This window comes from Lathyrus oleraceus, chromosome 4 (assembly GCF_024323335.1).
Source record: "Lathyrus oleraceus cultivar Zhongwan6 chromosome 4, CAAS_Psat_ZW6_1.0, whole genome shotgun sequence".
Taxonomy (NCBI): domain Eukaryota; kingdom Viridiplantae; phylum Streptophyta; class Magnoliopsida; order Fabales; family Fabaceae; genus Lathyrus; species Lathyrus oleraceus.
The window spans coordinates 223,204,757-223,220,526 of record NC_066582.1 but is presented as its reverse complement, the minus strand read 5'-3'; the positions used below and the strand labels follow the sequence as shown (position 1 = coordinate 223,220,526).

At 31.5% G+C, this 15,770-nt stretch overlaps 1 protein-coding gene across 1 annotated transcript; it reads right to left on the bottom strand.

Moving 5' to 3' along the window:
- Nucleotides 1-477: 477 nt before the first annotated feature.
- On the bottom strand, nucleotides 478-2,859 carry LOC127136776 (uncharacterized). The gene is made up of 4 exons (XM_051063296.1): nucleotides 2,320-2,859; nucleotides 1,945-2,019; nucleotides 1,408-1,854; nucleotides 478-1,050 (listed from the first exon to the last, which is right to left on the bottom strand). Exons 1-4 carry the CDS (start codon nucleotides 2,857-2,859, stop codon nucleotides 478-480), a joined length of 1,635 nt encoding a protein of 544 aa, XP_050919253.1.
- Between the last annotated feature and the right edge of the window lie 12,911 nt (nucleotides 2,860-15,770).

Genomic DNA, 15,770 nt, shown 5'->3' with positions numbered 1-15,770 from the left:
TTTGTGAGCTTTCTCCAAAACTTTTCTTTTCAGCTCGACGTCATTTAGAACACAAATCCTTTGATTAAACATAATGTCTCCCTCCGGTGACTGAGCGAAACCCGGTTGAATTGACATCTCTTTCAACTTCTCATCTATCATTTGTCCTTGTTGGATCTTTTCCCTTAGGTTAGAAGTAACATTCAAATTTCCCATCATCACACCAACCTGCGTCCAACTAAATTGAATATTAAGATATCAGAACTTTTCTAATAATGCGTATTCTAATATCATCATCTCAGCTTTACGTATCTCTTTCCGACTTAAGGAATCCGCAACCTTATTCTCCTTCCCCGGGTGATACTTAAGCTCAATATCAAAATCCTTCAAATACTCCATCCATCTCCTCTGTCTCATATTTAACTCTTTCTGGTCAAATAAGTATTTCAAACTCTTGTGGTCACTAAACGTCTCAAAATATACTCCATACAAGTAATGTCACCAAACTTTCAATGTAAAAACAACAGTAGCTAGTTCATGATCATGAGTCAGGTAGTTCTCTTCATGAGGTTTCAACTGACGAGAGGCATAGGCTACAACCTGACCATTCTGCATTAACACCCCTCCTAATCCTGTCTTAGAGGCATCATAAAATACTTCATAAGACTTACTAGGATCAGGGATGACTAAAACAGGAGCAGTCGTTAGCTTCTCCTTCAAACTCATAAAACTCTTCTCACACTTTGAATCCCATTTGAAAGAAATTTCCTTTCGGGTAAGTCTAGTCATGGGTAATGCTATCGGTGAAAATCCCTTTATAAACCTTTGATAGTAACCTGCCAAACCTAAGAAACTTCTGACTTCGGAAACATTCTCTAGTCTTTCCCAATTAATAACTGCTTCAATTTTAGATGGATCCACTGATACTCCTCCTTGTGATATTACATGACCAAGAAACTTCACTTCGTTCATCCAAAATTCACACTTGCTTAACTTGGAAAAAAGTTGTTTCTCTTGCAGTACTGATAGAACAATCCTTAGGTGTTCTCCGTGCTCTTGAGGAGTACGAGACTAACTAAGAATGTCATAAATAAAGATCACCACGAATTATTCCAGGTAAGGTTGAAATATCTGATTCATATGGTCCATGAAAACAGTTGCGACATTTGTTACACCAAACGACATTACAAGGAGCTCATAATGGCCATATCGGGTTCTAAATGCGGTCTTTGGTACATCCAAACTCTTAACTCTTATCTGATGATAACTCGATCGTAAATCAATCTTCGAGAGCACACATGATCCTTTCAACTGATCTAAATCGTTTATCCTTGGCAGAGGATACTTGTTCTAGATGGTAACTTTTCTCAACTGGCGATAATCAATACACAACCGCATACTACCATCCTTCTTATTTACTAATAATACTGGAGCTCCCCATGGTGAGACATTAGGTCGGATAAAATGGTTGGTTAATAACTCTTTCAATTTATTCTTCAACTCTCTCAACTTGAGTGGTTCCATGCGATACGGAGGAACGGAGATTGGAGCCGTCCCATGTATCAGATGAATAGAGAATTCCACTTGCCTTTCAGGAGGAAGAGAGGTGACATCCTCAGGAAAAACTTCCGAAAATTCACAAACAACAGGGATTTGTGTAACACTCAGATTATCGCTAGATTCCTTGGTAAGAACCAAGAGAACTGACTTTTCATTCTCAAATAAGAAATTAACCATGCCAACTGTACCTTCCAAGATAGTAGTTAGTACATCCTTTGGAGTAGTTTCACTAGATGGAATGATAATCAACTTCTCTTCACATCCAATAAACACTGAATTGGCGGAAAGCCAATCCATCCCCAAAACCACATCAACCTTCTTAAGTGGTAAACAAATAAGATCAATCTAGAAAATTCTACCATTCACAGAGAGCGAACAATTTTCACAAATAGACGGTGTCTCAACCACATCATCCATGGTGGTAGTAACCATCATAGGAGAAGACAAGGGAATTGCTTGCAAGCCAAGACGCTTCATGCACTGGATTGATACAAAAGAATGTGTCATCCCATAATCAAACAATACAAAACAAGGATGATTATTGACGAGACACGTACCAACAATTAAGGCATTGTTGCTCTTATCCTTCCTTGCATCCAAAGTATAAACTCGACCAGTGCTCCTCCCCTACATCTGATTCTTATTTTGAGGACATTCCCTAGACATGTGTCCCTCCCTCTGACAAGTAAAACACTTAACTCCACTTCCAGCACATCTTCCAAAATGAGACTTCTTACACACTTGACATTAAGGAGGTTGGTTAGGTCTTTCATGTTGCACCTGTTTTCCTTTAAAAGCCTGAGACCTAGGCCTAAACTGGCTACCTGGCCTCCCTTGGTCTCTCTGTCCACTCCTATACTGATCCATTTCCTCTTGAACTTTCTTCAAACTGTTCTCAGTTACATAGCATTGCCTTAACAATTCAACATAAGAAGTGAGTTCCCTTTGAGATATACTATGAGAAATTTCACCCCTTAGATCAAAAAGAAACTGATCAATCTTCCACCTCTCATTAGGTGCGTATGCGACTTGTCTAGAATAAGAAGCCATATCTTTGAACTTCTCAGCATACGCAGCTACTGACATAGTACCCTGTCTAAGCTGATGAAACTCAAACTCTTTATGAATCCTCAAAGAACTAGGAAAATACTTATCCAGGAAAATAGTATTAAAATTCTCCCAATCCCTAGGTATTCCTTGATTGGTCATAAGAGTCGAAGCACTCTCCCACCATCTCACACCCGGACCCTTCATCATGTGAGAAGCAAACACAACCTTATTCTCTTCGCTATAATGCACTATCTGAAAAATCCTTTCCATGCTGGTTATCCACTCCTAAGCTTTCACAGGATTCAACCCACCATGGAACTCAGGAGGATTCATGCGGAAGAAATCTCTGAAACTACTACCTGCTGCTTCTTGTGGAACCCCTTGAGGATGAAAATCACCATTCCACTGTTGCATCATCTGTTGCATGAATTGATTTTGTTGTTGTTGCGTCTGTTGCATAAACTGAGGCCATTGAAAACCTTCACTACCCCTTGGCGGTTCAGAGTCTGAATTCTAGGTTCTGGGTCTACCACGACCTCTGCGTCTGTCAACCATGATCCTGAATGTCATACAAATAGGATTAAGTTGACCAGGCTTTATACTATGAATATAACACCAAGGACAATGATGACAACTCACATATGAGGCAGAAAGAAATACTTATAATATTTCAAGGCTAGGTCGGGGATACGACCTGCTCTGATACCAACTGTAACACCCATATATAATATATGTCTAGAATACATATTATACATAGTGTAAAAATGGTACTGAAATACATAGCGCCTAGCAGCACAGTGTACATATACAAATGCATGCCCAAAATAAATACAACATGACACAAAATATACACAAAAGTTCCCAAAATAAAACTACTAATCTAGATCATTAGACAATGATCCCAAAAATATCTACACAGCGGAAAGAAAAGCCATCCAATCATCAGGTAAGCAAGACATCACTCTATCTTGCCCTTACCCTTCTCCTGCTCAGAACCACCTGAAAAATAATCAACAACATGGGGTGAGATAATAATTTCAGTGGGTTCCCTATCTTATGGGTCCATTCGGCTCTAAAGGGTGTTCTAATTAATATTCAACTCATATCTAACTCAAGTCAACAAGGGAGCAAAGACTTGAGCGATGGGGAAACTACCTCGCAATGTATGGCAACATGCATCTGAGTTCTCAAAACTCAACCACGATCATTATTCAGATCACGAAACATCAATTCCCGAATGGACTTACATCTAAGCCAGGCCCGGTTCATGCATGCTCGTATGATTCAACTTTTGTGGTGGATATCGGGTCCTCTATGAGGCTTAATCCCCAGTTCAAGCGACCGTTACCCGTATGGGAATCTAACCCACTTAGGGTCACTTTCACCGTATATGAATCTAACCCATTTAGGTGTCCACCTTTCCCCCACGTCCGCCGTGGTTGGGGCTGAAACCTAATTGAGGCTCGAATCATCAGTCTCATGACCTAATTTCAATCCTAGGTTAACTTACTAGGTTCATCATGTAATTTTCACCATTAGCATGTATTCAACATAAGCATAGCATCATAATTGATTAATGGTTGGAAGAATGCATTTAGAAACACTTAAGAAATGGATTTTGAAGTTTTTAACTTAAGTCAATCGATTGGTTGGGGAAGCCCAATCGATTGGTTCCTCTCACATTTCTGTTTTTCAAAGTTTGTTGAGGATCAATCGATTGATCCTGAGTGTCAATCGATTGGTCCTGCTAAAATTTTCCACTGTTCATATACAAAAAGTTTATGCAATCGATTGCAATGCAGTGTCAATCGATTGGTCTTGTAAAAATATCATTTTTCTGCAAAACAAAGGGTTGTCAATCGATTGATGACAGAGACCAATCGATTGGTCCACTCACATTTTCACTTTTTCACTTCTCAGAACACCATTTTTCCCTGTTAAACCATTTCCAACCAAACCCACACTCCTTGTTCTAACACATCCATCTCACTACATGCTCATATACACATGTATAACAAGAATCCCAAGTTCATAACCACAACAAATCATGAAGACCATATCAAGCACATGTTCATAAAAACTACAACATCAAGAGAAATATTCATCACATAGCATGGATTATTCATGATTTATCTATGATTCTACAACCCTAATCTTCTAGAAACCTAGGGTTTCTATCTAGAAACCACCTAAAGAAATTGAAGAGGAGAAGTTGTTGAAGATGAGATGAGGATGAAGATGATGGTGTTGGTTCCAAACTTTCCTTCTTCTTCTTCTTCTCCACTAGCCTTGCTTTCTCTTCTTCTACCTTTCCCTTGAACTACTTCTTTCTTTTTATTCTTTCAGATACAAAGAACAAATGAGAATGACACATGGTAGGGAGTTAGTAAGAGATAATAACATGTGGCCACCATTTGCCACTAGTAACATGTGGTTAGAAAAGGTTACCGGTAGTAACAAATATCTCAAGTGGCACTACACTTGTAATATTTGTTCTACCAGAGCTATTGACCCATTATCAGTGTTACCAAAATGTCCCAATTAATAAAAGGTCAGTCCCAATTAATATTAATTAAGTCAACCTGAACTCACTATTTACTCTATTTATCCCAAACGGCAACTTTTAGAGCACATAGGAACTCAATTGACCTCAATTAATGGAAATTTAGGCATTTAAGGAAATACGGGGTAATACACACTCTCTCTCTCTCTCTCTCTCTCTCTCTCTCTCTGTCACACACACACACAACACACACACACACACAAACACACACACACACACACACACACACACATATATATATATATATATATATATATATAGGTAGATAGATAGATAGATAGATAGAGAGAGAGAGAGAGATATCCAGTTTTTTCAAGGAGCTGTTAAATTTTCTTCAAATGTTGGTTAAATCTCTCTCTCCCTCTCTCTCTCTCTCTGTCACACACACACACACAGTTTCCACTTCGTGCAAGAAGCATACACCTTGCCCCTCAAAGAGGCAATCCATGGAGCTATAGCAATGTAATTGAATAATGTTATTTTTGAAAGTGACTCTCAAAGAGTGATCCAAACAATTTGGTCTAATAACAATGGTATTTCTGAGTTTAGTTTAATTATACCGTCCATCCAGAGATTGTTGTATTTTTATCCCAACTTTTAAGTAATCTTTGTTAAGCTCCAAACAAATATGGTTTCTCACTCCTTATCTAAGGCATACGATTCTTGATTTAAACGTAATATTATTAATTTGGCTCCTAATTATATTGAATACTATTTGATGAATGAAATGCGTTAAATTTGTTTTTCTAAAAAAAAATTCAATTAGAAAATAAGATTCGTATGCCTTAGAATGAAGTTGCATTAAATTCAAAAAATTCACGTATTTGTTTTCAAAAACTATCACGTATTACATATTTGTTTTCCTAATACGTAATACGTGATAGTTTTTGAAAACAAATACTACATTAAGTAATGTGTACTTTAGAATGAAGTTGCATTTTAGCCTTAAAAAATTAATATTTGTATGTATTTTTTTGTTGTTGGTATAACACATGATTTTGTATTTGATACATCAATTGAAAATCACTATGAAATACGGAGGAAAAAAAAGGAAATGGTTTTGTCGAAATTTAATTCTTTTTAAAGGTAATGTCTTTGTTAAGTTGGAAATTTTGAGTTATATGAAAACATTATTTTGGAATTGATTTATAACTTTTCGAAAAGAATGAGGAATAATTCTCGATTCGATATTTCTTTCTTTTATAGTTCCTTGCCGATAATTTCGGGGTTGGATTTGTTGTAGGTTGATTTATTGGAGTTCTCATGCTTATAAAAAACTTAACGTTTGGACATATAACATGTCTTACAATTACATCAATAATGATGTGATGATTTATTCATTTTAATAAAAACTACAAGATATAAGAAATTTATTAATATTTTTTTCCTAAATATTTAATTCGTATTAAAAAATATATTAATTCGTATTAAAAAATATATTGATTTATTCATTTTAATAATGATAGAGGAAATTGATTGATTTATTATTATTTTTCCTAAATATTTAATTCGTATTAAAAAAATATATTAATTAAATTGTAAAATAAATAAATAATTTTTTTTATAATATTGAATACAACATATTTATAATTGCAGAGTGTGAATAAACTACAATCTTCTTGATGGAAATAATAGTCAAGCCTCTTTATTTTGCTTGCATTCGCATAAATAGAGTAATATGAAGAATAATATTAATATATTAAAAAATATATAAAATATGGATAGGTATAAAAATAGGGTTAAATATGTGTTTGACCCTTCTAAATATCTCATATTTAACTTTTTAGTCCTTCCAAAAATTTAATATGGTCCTCCTACCAATTTTAAAATGCTTGCCAACATAACCTATAATCTTCTTGATGGAATGAATAGATACATTTTTTATAATCTTTTTGATGAAATCAATAGATACATTTTTGATAGAATCATAAATACATATTTTTGGTGACAAAAATTGTTACAGGTGACAAAATAGATTTGTCGTGTCAGACATGTCTATTTTGCTTGCATTCGTACGGGTAGTGTAAATGAAAAATAATATATAGAGAGAGGAATTAAAAATTGGGTTAAATATGTTTTTGTCTTTTAAATATCTCATATTTAAATTTTAGTCCTTACAAAAATTTCCTTCAAAGAATGGTCCTCCTAAAAATTTTAAAAAGCTCAAATACTTGTAGACATATCTTAAAATCCGTTTTCCATTTTTAGAGGAAATTGATTGATTTATTATATTTTTCGTAAATATTTAATTCGTAATAAAATATATTAATGAAATTGTAAAATATTTAAATAATTTTTTTATAATATTGAGTACAACATATTTATAATTGATAGACTGAGAATAAACTACAATCTTCTTGATGGAAACATTAGATACATGTTCGCCGGTGACATAAATTATTACAGATGACAAAACAGATTTGCCCCGTCAAACCTATTTATTTTGCCTGCATTCCAACCGATAGAGAAATATGAAGAATAATATTAATATATTAAAAAATATATAAAATATGGGTAGGTATAAAAAATAGGGTTAAGTATGTGTTTGGTCCTTCTAAATATCTCATATTTAACTTTTAGTCCTTCCAAAAATTTCATTCAAAGAATGGCCCTCCTACAAATTTTAAAATTCTTGACCACATAACACTATAATCTTCTTGATGGAATCAATAGACACATGTTCTTTGGTGATATAAATTGTTACATATACAAAACAGATTTGTCGCGTCAGACTTGTCTATTTTGCTTGCCGACATAACTTAAATTTCATTTTCAATTTTTTTAGAGGAAATTGATTTATGTACTATCTTTTTCCCAAATATTTTATTCGTAAGAAAATATATTAATGAAATTTTAAAATAAATAATTTTTTTATAATATTGAGTATAACATATTTATAATTGATAGACGGATAATAAACTACAATCTTCTTGATGTAATCAATAGATACATGTTCGTCGGTGACATATATTTTGCTTGCATTTGCACGGGTAGAGTAATATGAAGAATAGTATTAATATATTAAAAAATATATAAAATATGGGTAGGTATAAAAAATAGGGTTAAATATGTGGATTTTTTACAAAAATAACCCACTTTTTCAAGGAAAATCCCAAAATACCCCTGGTTTCAAAAAAAATCCCAAACTACCCCACTTTTAGGAGGAGTCGCCAATTGAATTGGAGACTCCTCTTAAAATTTGAATGGAGGCGCCAATTGGATTGGCTAGGGCAGGTTCCCTGGCCAATCCAATTGGCGCCCCTGTGTAGGGTTTAAGAGGAGGCTCCAATTCAATTGTGGAGATGCACAACAGTGATCGTGTGAAGCTGCAGACGCGGCCGTATGGACTACATGCACACCGATAATACGGTTCACAATTGTGGAGATGCACAACAGTGATCGTGTGAAGCTGCAGTTCGGTATGCCCCAACATATCCCAGATCCCCCAGCTAGCCTAGGAGAATGGCATCTGCGCAAAGTTAACGACCAATGGAACTTCAATCCATGGCAAAGCTTCGCAATATCGGACTGTCGCGAATGGAAGCACCATCATGACCATGTGTTAACTGGCGCAGTCATGTCAATTGAAGAAAAACCAAGTCGTACTTATATGGCTTGGTACATATCGGTTGGTTTTCAGTTCATCGTCGAGGATATGTACTTGTACGACCCACGTCAGATGACTTACACACCTGACACCTCAATATCAAACCCCCAATAACAGTGTCAGAGCGGATACACACAACCCCTTGTCTGTCAAACGTTTCGTTCAACCAACACACAAACATACAACCAAAATATTCCATACACCCAACCCCAATACCAAGAGCATACCCCATACCACCACCAACAAATTGACCATCAACCTGATACTCAACATCGATTCGCATCCACCCCATCACCCTACCAAAGTCGCCTAAGCCAGAACACCCAACGATCATTCAACACCAATCGCCCCCCTCCTACCGTAGCCAAGAAGCTCAAACCTCACAAAACCAAAACATCCAACAACCTTATCTCTACCAAACACCCCAACAACCTTTCCAACCTTTCCTCGACGCATTGCTCACACCCATGTCTCCCTTCAACCGTCCCGGTCGCCCATCAATGAGTCAACCACATCCCAACTTCTCTGGCATGGGTCATGAGCTCAGCTACGGCGGTACACCATCGATGCATACTGAAGACTATGCCGACTTGTCTGACTACCTCAACAGACCTTCTCCTGTAGTTCGTAGTGACGCTCCTGGCCCCTCAGATGCTCAAACACCGGTACAGAATTGTCAACTTGGGTTAGGGCCACGGGTTAGGGTAGCTAGAGGATGTGGGACCGGAGGTCGGTTAGGTGATCCCGGTCATCACCATTAAGTTTCTTTGTGTAAACGGCAAATTTTATTAATATCAAGTGGTCCTATATCAAATTTATCTATCACGTATACCATTTACCAAAAAAAATTGCATTTTAGGAGGAGTCTCCAATTGAATTGGCGCCTCCTCTTAAACCCTACGCAGGGCCGCCAATTGGATTGGCTAGGGCACCTGCCCTAGCCAATCCAATTGACGCCTCCATTCAATTTTTAAGAGGGGTCTCCAATTCAATTGGCGACTCCTCCTAAAAGTGGGATAGTTTGGGAATTTTTTTGAAACCAGGGGTAAAAAGTGAGTTATTTTCGTAAAAAATCCTAAATATGTTTTGGGTCCTACTAAATATCTCATATTTAATATTAAGTCATTCCATAAATTTCCTTCAAGAATGATCCTCCTAAAAATTTTAAAAAGCCAAAATGTTTGTCGACATAACTTAAAATTTGTTTTCCATTTTTCTAGAGGAAATCGATTTATTTATTATCTTTTTTCTAAATATTTAATTCGTAATAAAATATATTAATAAATTTGTATATGAAATAAATAATTTTTTCTAATATTGAGTGCGACATATTTATAATTGATAGACGGATAATAAACTACAATCTTCTTGATGGAATCAATAGATACATGTTCGTCGATGACATAAATCGTTACCGCTGACAAAACAGATTTGACCCGTCAAACATGTCTATTTTGCTTGCATTCGCACGGGTAGAGTAATATGAAGAGTCATGTTAATATATTAAAAAATATATAAAATATATGTAGGTATAAAAAATAGTGTTAAATATGTTTTAGGTCCTTCTAAATATCTCATATTTAATATTTAGTCATTCCATAAATTTCCTTCAAAGAATAATCCTCCTACAAATTTTAAAAAGCCAAAATACTTGCCGACATAATTTAAAATTTGTTTTCCATTTTTCTAGAGGAAATCGATTTATTTGTTATTTATTTCCTCAATATTTAATTCGTAATAAAAGATATTAATAAATTTGTATATGAAATAAATATCTTTTTCTAATATTGAATGCGACATATTTATAATTGATAGACCAATAATAAACTACAATCTTCTGGATGGAATCAATACATACATCTTCGTAGATGACATAAATCGTTACAGTTGACAAAACAGATTTGATTCGTCAAACATGTTTATTTTGCTTGCATTCGCACGGGTAGAGTAATTTGAAGAGTCATATTAATATATTAAAAATATATAAAATATATGTAGGTATAAAAAATAGTGTTAAATATATTTTTGGTCCTTCTAAATATCTCATATTTAATATTTAGTCATTCCATAAATTTCCTTAAAAGAATGGTCCACCTAAAAATTTCAAAAAGCCAAAATGCATGCCCACATAACTTAAAATTTGTTTTCCGTTTTTTAGAGGAAATTGATTTATTTATTATCTTTTTCCAAAATATTTAATTCGTAATAAAATATATTAATAAATTTGCATTCGCACGTGTAGAGTAATATGAAGAGTCATATTAATATATTAAAAAATATATAAAATATATGTAGGTATAAAAATAGTGTTACATATGTTTTTGATCCTTCTAAATATCTCATATTTAATATTTAGTCTTCTATAAATTTCCTTCAAAGAATGATCCTCCTAAAAATTTCAAAAAGCCAAAATGCATACCGACATAACTTAAAAATTGTTTTCCATTTTTCTAGAGGAAATCGATTTATTTATTATCTTTTTCCAAAATATTTAATTCGTAATAAAATATATCTTAATAAATTTGTATATGAAATAAATAATTTTTTCTAATATTAAGTGCGACATATTTATAATTGATAGACTGATAATAAACTACAATCTTCTTGATGGAATCAATAGATACATGTTCGTCGATGACATAAATCGTTACAGCTGACAAAATAGATTTGACTTGTCTAACATGTTTATTTTGCTTGCATTCGCACGGGTAGAGTAATATGAAGAGTCATATTAATATATTAAAAAATATATAAAATATATGTAGGTATAAAAAAATAGTGTTAAATATATTTTTGGTCCTTCTAAATATCTCATATTTAATATTTAGTCATTTCATAAATTTCCTTCAAAGAATGGTCCTGCTAAAAATTTCAAAAAACCAAAATGCATACCGAAATAACTTAAAATTTGTTTTCCATTTTTCTAGAGGAAGTCGATTTATTTATTATCTTTTTCCAAAATATTTAATTCATAATAAAATATATTAATAAATTTGTATATGAAATAAATAATTTTTTCTAATATTGAGTGCGACATATTTATAATTGATAGACGGATAATAAACTACAATCTTCTTGATGGAATCAATAGATACATGTTCGTCGATGACATAAATCGTTACCGCTGACAAAACAGATTTGACCCGTCAAACATGACTATTTTGTTTGCATTCGCACGGGTAGACTAATATGAAGAGTCATATTAATATATTAAAAAATATATAAAATATATGTAGGTATAAAAATAGTGTTAAATATGTTTTTGATCCTTCTAAATATCTCATATTTATCATTTAGTCATTCTATAAATTTCCTTCAAAGAATGATCCTCCTAAAAATTTCAAAAAGCCAAAATGCATACCGACATAACTTAAAATTTGTTTTCCATTTTTCTAGAGGAAATCGATTTATTTATTATCTTTTTCCAAAATATTTAATTCGTAATAAAATATATTAATAAATTTGTATATGAAATAAATAGTTTTTTCTAATATTGAGTGCGACATATTTATAATTGATAGACTGATAATAAACTACAATCTTCTTGATGGAATCAATAGATACATGTTCGTGGATGACATAAATCGTTACCGCTGACAAAACAGATTTGACCCGTCAAACATGTCTATTTTGCTTGCATTCGCACGGGTAGAGTAATATTAAGAGTCATATTAATATATTAAAAAATATATCAAATATATGTAGGTATAAAAAATAGTTTTAAATATATTTTTGGTCCTTCTAAATATCTCATATTTAACATTTAGTCATTCCATAAATTTCCTTAAAAGAGTGGTCCTCCTAAAAATTTCAAAAATCCAAAATGCATGGCCACATAACTTAAAATTTGTTTTCCGTTTTTTTAGAGGAAATCGATTTATTAATTATCTTTTTCCAAAATATTTAATTCGTAATAAAATATATTAATAAATTTGCATATGAAATAAATATTTTTTTCTAATATTGAGTGCGACATATTTATAATTGATAGACGGATAATAAACTACAATCTTCTTGATGGAATCAATAGATACATGTTCGTCGATTACATAAATCGTTACAGCTGACAAAATAGATTTGACTTGTCAAACATGTTTATTTTGCTTGCATTCGCACGGGTAGAGTAATATGAAGAGTCATATTAATATATTAAAAAATATATAAAATATATGTAGGTATAAAAAATAGTGTTAAATATATTTTTGGTCCTTCTAAATATCTCATATTTAACATTTAGTCATTCCATAAATTTCCTTAAAAGAGTGGTCCTCCTACAAATTTCAAAAAGCCAAAATGCATGCCCACATAACTTAAAATTTGTTTTCCGTTTTTTTAGAGGAAATTGATTTATTTATTATCTTTTTCCAAAATATTTAATTCGTAATAAAATATATTAATAAATTTGCATTCGCACGCGTAGAGTAATATGAAGAGTCATATTAATATATTAAAAATATATAAAATATATGTAGGTATAAAAAATAGTGGTAAATATATTTTTGGTCCTTCTAAATATCTCATATTTAATATTTAGTCATTTCAAAAATTTCCTTCAAAGAATGGTCCTCCTAAAAATTTCAAAAAACCAAAATGCATACTTACATAACTTAAAATTTGTTTTCCAATTTTCTAGAGGAAATCGATTTATTTATTATCTTTTTCAAAAATATTTAATTCGTAATAAAATATATTAATAAATTTGTATATGAAATAAATAATTTTTTCTAATATTGAGTGCGAAATATTTATAATTGATAGACGGATAATAAACTACAATCTTCTTGATGGAATCAATAGATACATGTTCGTCGATGACATAAATCGTTACAGCTGACAAAATAGATTTGACTTGTACAAACATGTTTATTTTGCTTGCATTCGCACTGGTAGAGTAATATGAAGAGTCATATTAATATATTAAAAAATATATAAAATATATGTAGGTATAAAAAATAGTGTTAAATATATTTTTAGTCCTTCTAAATATCTTATATTTAATATTTAGTCATTTCATAAATTTCCTTCAAAGAATGGTCCTCCTAAAAATTTCAAAAAACCAAAATGCATACCGACATAACTTAATATTTGTTTTCCAATTTTCTAGAGGAAATCGATTTATTTATTATCTTTTTCTAAAATATTTAATTCGTAATAAAATATATTAATAAATTTGTATATGAAATAAATAATTTTTTCTAATATTGAGTGCGACATATTTATAATTGATAGACGGATAATAAACTACAATCTTCTTGATGGAATCAATAGATACATGTTCGTCGATGATATAAATCGTTACAGCTGACAAAATAGATTTGACTTGTCAAACATGTTTATTTTGCTTGCATTCGCACTGGTAGAGTAATATGAAGAGTCATATTAATATATTAAAAAATATATAAAATATATGTAGGTATAAAAAATAGTGTTAAATATATTTTTAGTCCTTCTAAATATCTCATATTTAATATTTAGTCATTTCATAAATTTCCTTCAAAGAATGGTCCTCCTAAAAATTTCAAAAAACCAAAATGCATACTTACATAACTTAAAATTTGTTTTCCAATTTTCTAGAGGAAATCGATTTATTTATTATCTTTTTCAAAAATATTTAATTCGTAATAAAATATATTAATAAATTTGTATATGAAATAAATAATTTTTTCTAATATTGAGTGCGAAATATTTATAATTGATAGACGGATAATAAACTACAATCTTCTTGATGGAATCAATAGATACATGTTTGTCGATGACATAAATCGTTACAGCTGACAAAATAGATTTGACTTGTCAAACATATTTATTTTGCTTGCATTCGCACTGGTAGAGTAATATGAAGAGTCATATTAATATATTAAAAAATATATAAAATATATGTAGGTATAAAAAATAGTGTTAAATATATTTTTAGTCCTTCTAAATATCTCATATTTAATATTTAGTCATTTCATAAATTTCCTTCAAAGTATGGTCCTCCTAAAAATTTCAAAAAACCAAAATGCATACCGACATAACTTAAAATTTGTTTTCCAATTTTCTAGAGGAAATCGATTTATTTATTATCTTTTTCAAAAATATTTAATTCGTAATAAAATATATTAATAAATTTGCATATGAAATAAATATTTTTTTCTAATATTGAGTGCGACATATTTATAATTGATAGACGGATAATAAACTACAATCTTCTTGATGGAATCAATAGATACATGTTCGTCGATTACATAAATCGTTACAGCTGACAAAATAGATTTGACTTGTCAAACATGTTTATTTTGCTTGCATTCGCACGGGTAGAGTAATATGAAGAGTCATATTAATATATTAAAAAATATATAAAATATATGTAGGTATAAAAAATAGTGTTAAATATATTTTTAGTCCTTCTAAATATCTCATATTTAATATTTAGTCATTTCATAAATTTCCTTCAAAGTATGGTCCTCCTAAAAATTTCAAAAAACCAAAATGCATACCGACATAACTTAAAATTTGTTTTCCATTTTTCTAGAGGAAATCGATTTATTTATTATCTTTTTCCAAAATATTTAATTCGTAATAAAATATATTAATAAATTTGTATATGAAATAAATAGTTTTTTCTAATATTGAGTGCGACATATTTATAATTGATAGACTGATAATAAACTACAATCTTCTTGATGGAATCAATAGATACATGTTCGTGGATGACATAAATCGTTACCGCTGACAAAACAGATTTGACCCGTCAAACATGTCTATTTTGCTTGCATTCGCACGGGTAGAGTAATATTAAGAGTCATATTAATATATTAAAAAATATATCAAATATATGTAGGTATAAAAAATAGTTTTAAATATATTTTTGGTCCTTCTAAATATCTCATATTTAACATTTAGTCATTCCATAAATTTCCTTAAAGAGTGGTCCTCCTAAAAATTTCAAAAATCCAAAATGCATGGCCACATAACTTAAAATTTGTTTTCCGTTTTTTTAGAGGAAATCGATTTATTAATTATCTTTTT